Source organism: Epinephelus lanceolatus, chromosome 9 (genome assembly GCF_041903045.1).
Source record: "Epinephelus lanceolatus isolate andai-2023 chromosome 9, ASM4190304v1, whole genome shotgun sequence".
Classification (NCBI taxonomy): Eukaryota; Metazoa; Chordata; class Actinopteri; order Perciformes; family Serranidae; genus Epinephelus; species Epinephelus lanceolatus.
This window is the reverse complement of record NC_135742.1, coordinates 11,602,921-11,615,596: the sequence shown is the minus strand read 5'-3', so window position 1 is coordinate 11,615,596 and position 12,676 is coordinate 11,602,921. Positions and strand designations below refer to the sequence as shown.

At 40.9% G+C, this 12,676-nt stretch overlaps 1 protein-coding gene across 1 annotated transcript in view; it reads left to right on the top strand.

Moving 5' to 3' along the window:
• col27a1b (collagen, type XXVII, alpha 1b) overlaps nucleotides 1-12,676 on the top strand; it is a 114,012-nt gene that overhangs the window by 63,315 nt on the left and 38,021 nt on the right. Inside the window, exons 19-28 of the mRNA XM_033620158.2 lie at nucleotides 4,453-4,506; nucleotides 4,618-4,671; nucleotides 4,759-4,812; nucleotides 4,896-4,940; nucleotides 7,251-7,304; nucleotides 7,533-7,577; nucleotides 7,742-7,795; nucleotides 9,228-9,281; nucleotides 9,481-9,534; nucleotides 10,470-10,523. Coding sequence (XP_033476049.2) covers nucleotides 4,453-4,506; nucleotides 4,618-4,671; nucleotides 4,759-4,812; nucleotides 4,896-4,940; nucleotides 7,251-7,304; nucleotides 7,533-7,577; nucleotides 7,742-7,795; nucleotides 9,228-9,281; nucleotides 9,481-9,534; nucleotides 10,470-10,523 — 522 coding nt within the window. The remainder of the gene's footprint in view (nucleotides 1-4,452; nucleotides 4,507-4,617; nucleotides 4,672-4,758; nucleotides 4,813-4,895; nucleotides 4,941-7,250; nucleotides 7,305-7,532; nucleotides 7,578-7,741; nucleotides 7,796-9,227; nucleotides 9,282-9,480; nucleotides 9,535-10,469; nucleotides 10,524-12,676) is intronic.

Sequence of the window (12,676 nt, the reverse complement as noted above, 5' to 3'; positions counted from 1 at the left end):
AAAGTAATAATATTATAGTTATAGTTCTGGCTACTGTGGTACAATATGTTGAAAGTATGTATTAATATCTGACAGTATACTTGTGTGACAATAGTCATATGTGTATAATAACAGTAGAAGTATGACTAATGACTAATGATGGCAGCAGCAGCAGGAGGCATCTGGCAGGACCACGGCAGCAGCACAACCACACACGTCACACTGTCCAGGCACCGCTGCGGTATGAGTTATTCTGAGAGACAGTGGAGCACAAAGGCTCCGGAGAAGAAGCCGAGTTAGTGACATCCAGAATGGCCGAGTTAGCAAGATGCAGTAATAGGATGAGAGAGAGAGAGAGAGAGAGAGAGAGAGAGAGAGAGAGAGAGAGAGAGAGAGAGAGAGAGAGGGAGAGAGAGGGAGCCCGGTGTATTATAGGGGGTCCTCCGGCAGACTAGGCCTAAGTCAGCCTAACTAGGGGCTGGTACAGGGCAAGCCTGAGCCAGTCCTAACTATAAGCTTTATCAAAGAGGAAAGTCTTAAGTCTAGTCTTAAATGTGGAGACGGTGTCTGCCTCCCGGACCGTAACAGGAAGATGATTCCACAGGAGAGGAGCCTGATAGCTGAAGGCTCTGGCTCCTGATCTGCTTTTGGAGACTTTAGGGACCACGAGTAACCCTGTGTTCTCAGAGCGCAGTGTTCTGGTGGGATAATATGGCACTATGAGCTCTCTAAGATATGACGGAGCTTGACCATTTAGAGCTTTATAAGTTAACAGTAGGATTTTAAATTCAATTCTGGATTTTACAGGGAGCCAGTGCAGAGAAGCTAAAACAGGAGAAATATGATCTCGTTTCTTAGTTCCTGTTAGTACACGTGCTGCTGCATTCTGAATTAGCTGGAGAGTTTTTAAGGACTTACTAGAGCTACCTGATAATAGAGAGTTACAGTAATCCAGCCTTGAGGTAACAAAAGCGTGGACCAATTTTTCTGCATCTTTTCGGGTCAGGATAGGCCTAATTTTCGTAATATTACGCAGATGAAAAAATGCAGTCCGTGAGGTTTGCTTTAAATGAGAATTAAAAGACAAATCTTGATCAAATATTACTCCGAGGTTTCTTACGGTAGTGCTAGAGGCCAGAGCAATGCCATCTGGAGAAACTATGTCATCAGATAAAGAGTCTCTGAGTTGTTTGGGGCCAAGAACAATAACTTCAGTTTTGTCTGAATTTAACATCAGGAAATTGGTGCTCATCCAATTTTTTATGTCTTTAAGGCAGTTATGGAGTTTAGTTAATTGATTACTTTCTTCTGGCTTCATCGATAAATACAACTGTGTATCATCCGCATAACAATGGAAATTTATAGAGTGATTTCTAATGATGTTACCTAAAGGAAGCATATATAGAGTAAATAGGATTGGTCTGAGCACAGAACCTTGCGGAACTCCAAAACAAACTTTGGTACGTAAGGATGATTCATTACGAACGTCAACAAATTGAAAACGATCAGATAAATAAGATTTAAACCAGCTTAGTGCTGAACCTTTTAGGCCAATTAAGTGATCCAGTCTCTGCAGTAGAATTTGATGGTCAATTGTGTCAAACGCCGCACTAAGATCTAATAAAACAAGAACAGAGACGAGTCCTTTGTCTGAAGCAATCAGAAGGTCATTTGTAATTTTAACTAGAGCTGTCTCAGTGCTATGATGCACTCTAAATCCTGACTGAAATTCCTCAAATAAATTATTATCCTGGAGAAAATCACACAGCTGGTCTGCGACTACTTTCTCAAGGATCTTTGACATAAAGGGAAGATTAGATATTGGTCTATAGTTGGCTAACACCTCTGGATCCAGGGTGGGCTTTTTTAGGAGAGGTTTAATTACAGCTACCTTAAAAGACTGTGGTACATAGCCTGTTAATAGGGATATATTGATCATATCTAATATATGAGTGTTAACTAAAGGAAAGACCTCCTTAAGTAGCCTAGTTGGGATGGGGTCTAAGAGACACGTTGATGATTTAGATGAAGAAATCACTGCTGTCAATTCTTGAAGAGAAATTGGGGAGAAGCAATCTAAATATATATTCGATTCCACAGCTGTGTTTGAGGTTAGATAGGTAGGCCTACCATCCGAGGGCAGGAGGTCATGAATTTTGCCTCTAATAGTTAGAATTTTGTCATTAAAAAAGCTCATAAAATCATTACTGCTAAGGGCTAAAGGAATACAAGGCTCAATAGAGCTTTGACTCTCAGTCAGCCTGGCTACAGTGCTGAAAAGAAACCTGGGGTTGTTCTTGTTTTCTTCTATTAATGCTGAGTAATAGTTTGCTCTGGCATTGCGGAGGCCCCTCTTATAAGTTTTGAGACTGTCTGTCCAGATTAAACGAGATTCTTCCAGTTTGGTTAATCGCCAATTCCTTTCAAATTTTCGCGATATTTGTTTTAACCTACGGGTTTGAGAGTTATACCAAGGAGCAAACTTTCTTTGCTTTGTTAACTTCTTTTTAAGAGGAGCTACAGAGTCGAGCGTTGTTCGCAGCGAGCCTACGGCGCTATCAACAAAATGATCAATTTGGGAGAGGTTAAAGTCGGCACGGGAAACCTCTGTTACTGAAGGTATTGGTATTGAATTTAACGACGAAGTAATCTTTTCCTTAAATTTTGTGACAGCACTATCTGATAAACATCTAGTATAGTAACTGTTGCTGAGTGGCGTGTAATCGAGTAAAAAGAAATCAAAAGTAATCAGATAATGATCTGATAGCAAGGGATTCTGTGGAAAGACTTTTAGGTTATCAATTTCAATTCCATACGTCAGAACTAGATCGAGGGTATGGTTAAAACAGTGAGTGGGTTCATGTACACCCTGACTGAAGCCAATGGAGTCTATTAATGAGATAAACGCGGTAGCCAGGGAGTCATTATCAACGTCGACATGAATGTTAAAATCGCCTACAATAATAACTTTATGTGATTTAAGAACTAAACTGGATAAAAACTCTGAGAATTCAGATACAAATTCAGAATACGGGCCAGGAGCACGGTACACTATAACAAATAAAAGTGGCATACTCCCTCTGTGTCTCATTTAATATGTAAAGGAACCTTGTTTTTTTTTTTTATGCCGCAACGGAAAACAAAGAATCCAAAAAACGGCAAATATTCCTAACAAACTGAAGCAAAAGGGGGATGTTCAACAACAGCAAAACTATATCAAAACATCCATTTACAAACTCTCACACAACTCATGCAGCACAGTCCCAAGTTTTTGCTAAAACCTCAATATTTAGAATACTTTGTCATTAACAGCGCAGGCGTGTTGCTTTATCGTGCGCTAGTCTGTTTATGCAGAAGTGTTTTATGTGGTAAGGTTTTAGCCAAAATGTCTGTGTTTGGGAAGTACTTAGCATACGACTAGATAAAAGAGACTTGGATTATACTGTAAGAGTTGTATGAGAGTTTGTTAACAGGTTTGGATTGTATCCATTGATGAATTTAAGGGCAACATGAAGAATGGGGCAACAGAGACATGTGCTTGTTTTTCTTGAGAGGCCACTGTGTTTGAATAGTTGTTGTTTTACTGTGGATATTGTATTACATGTTGTATTTGTTGTATTTTGATTTGTTTTAATTGGCTGCTACCCTGGCCAGGTCTCTCAGTGGGACTTCCTGATTAATTCATTACTTTTCATTCATTCTTTTTCTGTAACCACTTATCCTGTTAGGGGTCGGGGCGGGGGGGGGGCTGGAGCCTATCCCGGCTGACATTGGGCGAGAGGCGGGGTACACCCTGAACAGGTCGCCAGACTATCACAGGGCTGACACATAGAGACAGACGACCATTCACTCTCACATTCACACCTACGGACAATTTACGGTCACCAATTAACCCGCATGTCATTGGACTGTGGGAGGAAGCCGGAGTACCTGGAGAAAACCCACAGGCAAACTCTCTCTCTCACTCTTTCTAACCAGGAACCCTCTTGCTCTGGGGCAACAATGCTAACCACTGCACCACTGTTAAGGTTAAATAAAATATATATTGATATAGTTTTGCTGTTATTAAATGCAGCCCCATTTTACTCCAATTCATCAGGAATTTTTGGATTCTTCGTTCACCATGGAGGCATCCTAGACAAACAAAGTTTTCTTTATGAATTCAATGTAACACGGGGTCAGTAAATGATACACAAACGATCATTTTGTGGTTTAAATGCTCCTTAAAGAAAATGAGACTTTTATGTAACTTACATATGGTACATGATGTAGAAATGCGCAAAGAAGATGGCGTTTTTTAGAGGTGCCATGACTGAGGCTGATTTCTTGTCATTTTCAGAGTTATGTTAGATTGTTTAGGTAACATACATGATGTTCCCTGCACAAAACATTTAGTGAGTTTAGGTTAAGGTATTTTGTTTTCTTGTTTCTGATCTGTATGATAACAGTAAGATGATTTGTGTCATTGTTTAGGGCAAACCTGGTGAAAAGGGCCCTGATGGTTTACCTGGACCTCCTGGCCCAGAGGTAGGACAGTTTCTTTTTACTATTATATTTTGACCAGATGCATTATTGTTATGTTATTCTGTCATTGTTTATACAATGCTATGTACAATTGTGTGTGTGTCATTTTCTCAGGGTTTTCCAGGTGACATTGGCCCACCAGGACAGAACGGCCCCGAAGGACCCAAGGTCAGAAGAGAGACATTAACTCTTTAGATATGAATTGTCAGTGAGTGGAAATGAAGTAAAAGTTCACTCTCGGTGTTTCATCCACAGGGAAAGCAAGGGATTAGAGGTTTGCCAGGTCCGAGAGGAACACTTGGACTCCAGGTGGGGTTGACTTCATACATTTTAAAAATGAATTCAAGATATTTTTTTCTGTCCCTGACCTTTAGTGACTATTCTTTTGTCAGGGTGATGAGGGACCCATTGGGCCTGTGGGACCCGCTGGACTCGAGGTGAGTGCTGATTGGATAAGCCCTGCAGCTCAAAACCAGTTAGAAAATACAATAATAATCTTTTCGGATACACACACAATACCGCAACAAGTACGCCATGTGTGTCTCTGCCTAAATTTAGCGTTGGAGGAATAACTGTGACCTGTAATGGACAGTGAGTCCTTTGGCGGAGTGGCGCCTCTATTGTTCTGAAGCTGTTTTGAAAGACTTCCTATTGGACTCTGTGCACTTATATTACCAGATTGGTCAGCAAATTGCTATGCTCCTTTCTGTCATAAAAAATCATGCACAATCACAAACAAAAGCAACTGCCTTTAAATGTCAAGCTAAAATGTTTGTTTGTCACATATAAGTATGTCAGGTGAGGGATTCAGTGTAGAAGATTTAGGGGGATTTAGTGGCATCTAGTGGTGAGAATTCCAGACTGCAGCCAGCTGAAACGTGTTTCTCCGATGCTCTTTGGCATGTTGGAGACAGGCTGCGTGCCCAGCACCTACTAATATGTGCTCACCTTTTCTCTCTGGTAACTTCAGACACTCCGGAGGTTTTTACAGTAAGCCAAATTATCTGCAGAGGGCTCTTCCTCTCCAAATAAACACACCAGGTAATTTAAACTGTTAAAAACACTGATAAAGCAATTTCCCAGGAAAAAAAAATAGCATTTTTCCAATACTGCTTGTTGTAAGGGGGGGTTTCTGTCTAAAGTGGCTGACATGAAAATGCAAATGACTCTATTCAGAGCCAGTGTTTGGTCTGTCTGATCTAGGCTGCTGTAGAAACATGGCAGACTGTGGATGAGGACTTGGGGCTGGTTGCACAAAGCACCCTAAGTTTGACCCTTAAGGTTTAGTTTTTCTTTAGCTGAGGAAATTACTTAAGGGTGTTGCACAGAATATCCGAAAAAGGTTTCCTATATCAAGAAAAGACATTAAGGCATTTACTGCGCTGAAGGAGATTTTACAACATCAAAGAAGTGTGCCGCTATCTCATCCTTCTCTTGTTGGCACAGGAACTTCACAGCGGTGTTTGCAGACAGGTGCGGGCGTTTGAAACCCTGTGAATGATGCGGCACACCGTTGACTCATGTACATGAAATGCCTTGCCAATAACTGATTGGAAGGATCCCATTGCATAAAACTCTAGAGCAATTATTAATTGTAACGGGGCTGGAAGAGCGCAGCTCTGGAAAGTTGAGTGATCCAACTTCAGACATTGACAGCAATCATAAATTGACCTCCGGTTAAATTTATAGTGCAAAATTAATTGCTCATTATTACCATAAACTCAGCCATGTTGCTGTTAAGATGCAGTCAAAGGTACCTTATGTTTTTTTACTTACACAAACTTTAAGCATTTCCTTAAGTATAAGACCAAGATAAGGAAATAAACTAAAGGAAACCTTAATTTGAATTTAAAGGAAAATCTTAACTTAAGGTGCTTTACGCAACCAACCCCTGCTCCCTATGTAGATATTAACGGCTCAGTCTAAGGTGACGAAAACACAGCAATTCTTATTTTCAGGTGATTATACACCAAAGAAAACATACTTATTATATTCCATTTTTGCCAATATATCCCCCTAAATCCAACACACTGGACCTTTAAGATAAAGGCAAAGAAAAAGGAACATTTTAACCCAAATCCTGACAATAATTCATTATACTGGTATTTATGTGGGAGGTCAAATGTGCAGTTAAAGTTAAATTAATCAAAGGATACTATGAAGTAACTTAAATAGTCCACTTATGTTTGTTTTTATAATTTCTCTGCCATGTACTGTATATACACAGTACTTACATATTTCTATATATTCTCAGCTGTTAGCATAGTGAGGCTGTGCGAGACACACTCAGGGCTTTATAAGAGACAAATAGGAAGGCTTTGAACTGTTCTGCAGTGTGAGTAAAAGTTCGCAATGACTATCTCAGTCCAACAACAGTGTTTGTTTGGAGTCATCCCAGGCTAAACAATAGAGAAGACTCTCTATTTTTGCAATGGTTGATTCCAGTCTGCCATCTCCCAAAGGTTGAACCCACAAGTGATTACTGAAAACAAACACAAATGACCCAGTGACTTCTGTGAGCAATAAGAAGCCTTTGATGCTGCAAACAGCTCTCTGTTTTATGGATCATTAAGTTTCTTAAAGGGATGTTTTTGTTTTGGCATCAATTGTTGGTTTGTTTTGTGCCACGGCCTCTCGAGGGACGGCAGACTCGCAGACTGCACCTTTTACAGGAGATACAGAGAGTTTATTGTTTGTTGTGTGGAGCTGCAGTGCACTTCTCTGTGTCATTTTCGCTTTCTGTTCAGGGCAGGCCTGGGAGGCAGGGATTCCCTGGACTGACAGGCCCAGATGGACTCAAGGTCAGACCTAATAGTCACACATCCACCGCCGAACCACTGTTATCCTTAACTGAACATCCTCTCCCTGGCTTTCTTTTATGATAATGTATCATCTGAATATGTGTAAATTAGATGTTAATTCTCTGTTACCACAGGGGAACGGGCCTCCTGGCACATTTCAACTGATTTGAACTAAAAACGAAAGGCATGAATAAGTTTGTGATATGCTAATTGGCTGCTTTGCTGTAGGGCGAGACCGGGATAACTGGCGAGGTCGGAAAGCTTGGCGAGAGGGTAAAGGCTTTTTCTCTTCTCTTTCTGCTGATTTCTGTTTGATGCTCACTGTGTGTCTGTTTTGTTGGAGTCCCAAAGCTGTGCAGCCTGTTATGAGATATATAACTTCAGTCGAGCTGAGAGAAATAAGAGACAGTTAAGACAGCGTATTCTCTCTCCTTCAGGGACTGCCTGGCTTCGTCGGTCCTGTCGGCGAGACTGGCATTGCAGGAGAAAAGGTGAGCGTGGTCTCAATTTGTCACACTTAGCTAGGATCACAATTTGCTGTTGTTCGTTTTAATCTGTTAAATTGCTCTATGTCGATGTAGCAAGTGATTAGTGCTGACACAAAAAGTCAATTACAGCTATAATCAACGAATTGTTTTTATCAAATAAAAATGACAAACATTTGCTGACAGCAGCCTCTCAGATGTGCAGATTTGCTGCTTTCCTCAGTATAATATTGTAAATTAAATATCTTATAGTATTTTTATTTTTAGAATTGGGAACACCAATTTGAAGGCATCACTTTAGGCTCTGTCAAACTGTGATTGGTATTTTTGACTATTTTGTAGAAGGAACAATTTAAGGCAGTGGTTCCCAACTGGTGGGTCACGGTCCAAAAGTGGGTACCGGGTCCATTCTGAATGGATCGCAAGTGACTCGGGAATGTGTCAAGTTTGTAAAACACACACTTGATTTTGAAGTACAGGGAATATCCGGCACACAGCTTTTATTTTGAAGTGCTGTTTCCCGCTGTAGAGTGAATGAATACAGCTACTTAACAGAGACAGCAAACTAGCTTGACGACATGGCCAAACCCATGAATGACGCTGAATATTTTAAAGTGTGTGGACCTTGAAACAATGACTAAAGACAAATCTGGACCCTGTGGCTGGACCAATTGGGAACCACTGATTTAAAGAATACTTTGCCTCCCAAAGATCATTTTCACATTAATTCCTCATCTCATGTTATGCTCAATTTGTGAAGAGAACAGACACAATTCTGGATGGGTTAAAGTTATAGGCAACCCAGCGTTTTCCAACAGTAAAACAATATCAAAACATCTGTTCACAAACTTTCTTGTGCAGTTTAATTGAAGTCTCATTTATCCAGCTGTGTGCTCAGTATTTCACAAACAGACAACCCTTTCCAGTATGCTCTTTTCAAAGCCAGACTCCATTGACAAAAAGAATACTACCTGCTGCTGGTCCACCGATGCCTCGCTCAGTTTTAAGGAGTTAATTTGAATTCACCAAAGTCACATGGTAACACAAACAAGCTACAAATCGAGGCAGCGGTAGACCAGCAGCTCCTGCGTTCAGCGAGGTAAAACTAGTGTTTTTGTCAATGGAGTCTGGCTTTAAAGAGGGCATAGATATGTTTCACTTTCTGTTAAGCTCCCCTCGAAAAGGGCTGTCTGTTTTGGAAGTCTGAGCATTGGATGAGATAAATGACACTTGGATTATGCTGCACGAGTTGTGTGAGAGTTTGTAAACAGATCTCTCATGGAAGCATGCAAGATGCATTTACAAACTCCTATTTACTCACACTGTGTGAGTTGTTGATATACAAGTGTTCATTTTGGGAGGTAAAGTATTCCTGTCATAATTTTTTCCTGTCAATAATTTAGCAATGTTTCCCTAATCATGGCTTTTGGCTCCTTAGGGGGATCGAGGCAAAATGGGCGCCCCCGGGCCGCCAGGTGAAATGGGGCCGATGGTAAGGAGTAAGTCTGGACCCCGTCTCTCGTACCAAGGGGCATTCAATTCTACCTATGTAAGGGATGGGGATGTGATATGCTGGAGAGGCTGATTTAAAGTTATTAAACAATAATCACCTAATAGGCAGGTTATATCAGACCATCCAGTTTTATGATTTCTTTATACAGATATTGTTTGAATAATGTTGTATCCATCAGGGTCACACTGGAATACCTGGAGTTACGGGGCCACCTGGACCGCAAGGGATCCCAGTAAGTTTACTGTCATTGTCATAGCTCTGTGTGCACTGCATATAAACTACACTGACCTGTTGTCTGGACCACATAACTGGACCTTGTCTGATAATTAGTACCAGGCTGAAAAGCAGTGTTTTACTGCCCTCTCAGGTTGAGGGGACAGTTTGTTTCATTTCTGACTGCAACCAGCATCAGTGATAGGTATTGTGTGTTTGGAGGAGATGTGCACTGTGTTGCACTTGTCAGCACACCCAACAGTGATGCCATGGTGTACTGACACACCCTGAAGTACACATTTACTTAACTACAACAAGTTAAAAATATACTATGCAGGCTTTTACCAAAAAGTATAGTCTCATACAAAAGTAATCCCTCTCAGTCATCACTTAAGACCCACTAGAGGGAAGTTGGTGATGCAGATGGTTAGGTGGAAGCCTAATTATAGAAACTGTTGAATATTTTTTGGCGTAAGCCTCTTTGGGCTTTTGTCCAAACTGTCATTTTTAGTGTGGATATCACCCATTGTTTTATAAATGAGACCCCAGGTGCCAGACCCTTAGGTGCACGCATCCAAGAATCTACAAAAACTGTGGACACAGCACCAAAAAATGCAAATATAGAACCTCGAAACGCCAAGTGGACAAAGCTGAGGTTGACATTCACTTTCCTGGCGATACAGTTTACAAATTGTAGCTGACAATACCTGCATAGTAAACGTTAAAACCACTGGAGTTCAGCAAAATAAGATTTCCAGCCAGGTACTCAATAAAGGCACTACAAAAGCAGCCGTCAGGAGACTATGGAACTTCTAACTGTGCTTTCTATGTACCTGCATTCAGGTTGCCACCATTGATAAAGATAAGGCTGAAACTTAAACAACTGTCCTTCATATCTTAGTTTCCATAATTTGCTACAGTCAAACTCAGATAATATTTTTCACACACATTCAGGGGCCTCCTGGTTCTCGGGGATCCATTGGCATCAGAGGACCGAAAGGCAGAAGGGTAAGTGACTGGCATCTGTTTTTAAAGGTTGTATAACAATTAGCGTAACGTAACTACTGCCAGTTACCAAATAATGTGACACGTCAATCTCGAAGTAGCATCGTGGCTCTAAGGATGGCAATGCCAATGTATCCTCTGGTCCAAACTGAAATATCTCAACAACACGGTCCCTTATGAAAATGTAATCTGCCCTAACCCTTTGCTAAATACCTGCAAAAGTAAAGACATTTCCATCAGCCTCAGCTGTACTTTGTCCATCCATCCATCTATCCAACCATCCATCCATCTATCCAACCATCCATCCATCTATCCAACCATCCATCCATCTATCCATTGGGCAGCAGGCCAAGCAAAGCACCCCAGACGTCCCTCTCCCCAGCAACGCTTTCCAGCTCCTCCTGGGGGACCCCAAGGTATTCCCAGGCCAGATGAGATATGTAATCTCTCCAGTGTGTTCTGGGTCTGCCCTGGAGCCTCCTACCAGTGGGACTTGCCTGTAACACCTCTAATGAGAGGCGCCCAGGAGGCATCCTGATCAGATGCCTGAACCACCTCAACTGACCCCTTTCGACGCAAAGAAGTAGTGGCTCTACTTGCGGCTGGACTTTGTGTTTAGTCATTATATGCCAATGTTAAACCCTCTAAACTAAGATGGTGAACATGTTAAACATTATACCTGCTAAATATTAGCATATAAACATCATCATTGTGAGTGCGTGCTAGCATGCTAGCTTTAGCACTGAGCTACAGCCTCACAGGGCTAAGTCCTGATTTATATTTGCTTGGAATTCCCCCCCTAGAAAAGCCTAATTCTGCTGAACAGGAAGTCGTGTATTTTACATCCCCTGCAGCAGCAACTGAAGTTTATTTGGAATAACTGGAAGAGAAGCTGTGGAACGTTACAGTAGTTAACATGAGCAGCGATGGTCACATTCAATTAATGGACCATGAAAGAGCACAAAGCAGAGAAGCGCTAAACTTCACTGATAAAATCCAAACATCCAGAGAGAATTAAATCTCTCAGAAGTGCAGAGCAAAAACAGCAGAGCCAGGATTGCTAAGGAGCCCTCTCCAAAGACTAAATAACTTTTCAGAGAGAGAGAGATAAAGCACTATATATATCTGTAGATAGTAACGACAGGATGAATCTAAACATGTGTTAGATCAGATTCTAATATGCTAAGAAGCTCGTCCCAGTGAAACGCTCTGGAGTTTCTGTCCATGTGTGTGTGTTGCTGTGTCTCCCATGAGCTCAGAATGATTCCAGTGTTCACTGGCTTTTCTATAATTGAGTTTTCTACTTTGGGAAAATAGCCCATGGTTGCACAGCGGGATCATTGGACTGAATGAATAATTGATCTTACATGAATAAATGGTATAATTAAGGCATTTCATTCTGATTGGTTTTATACGGCTCCCCTGATATCACAAGCAGTCACAAATGTAATATTTAATAACTATAATAGCTGAAAATTACATCAAGGCTTTGGAAAATAGAATAAAGACCAGCACAATTAAAATCCAGTCGACTTATTAGACTATCTGAAGTAATGCCCAGTCAACAAACATGGGGAAAAATCACAACCTTTTGTGTGCCCCAAATTTTGCAATTAGAATTGTCATGTTGCCTCCAAAAAAAGAGACAATGCCTCTACTGTTCAGGACACATTTTAAAAAATGTGGTTTCTGTGTGTGTTCCCTAAAAGGAGTAAAAACAATATGTGCGGCACAATAAATAAATCACAGGACTCCAACAAGTAGTGACAGCTATTTGGAGGATGTATCCAATCCTGTTACTTTACTTTCTGTTTGCTCTCGCATCTTGTTAAGTTGATAAATTTTTCCTCAAGAGGGTTTAGTCATACGTCAGTCATACTTCAGCATCTTGTCACCCTGTCATTCTCCTTTGTTTAAGAGCTGAATCTTCCGTGTCCTCATCCAAACTGAACTTTCCAGTCTTGATTGATGATTTGGTCTCAGGGGTTTTCACTGCACTTTTCAGTAAAAGCCCTAAAATTGGTGAACTATTCTAAAAAGCATCAGGGAAGTTTGCTGTTGGGGTTGAATTTATCTGAAAAAATGGATTATAGACGGATGGATGGTAAATGTCTGCCTTATAAAACATGTCGATCCTAATTAGTCATGTTGTCAAT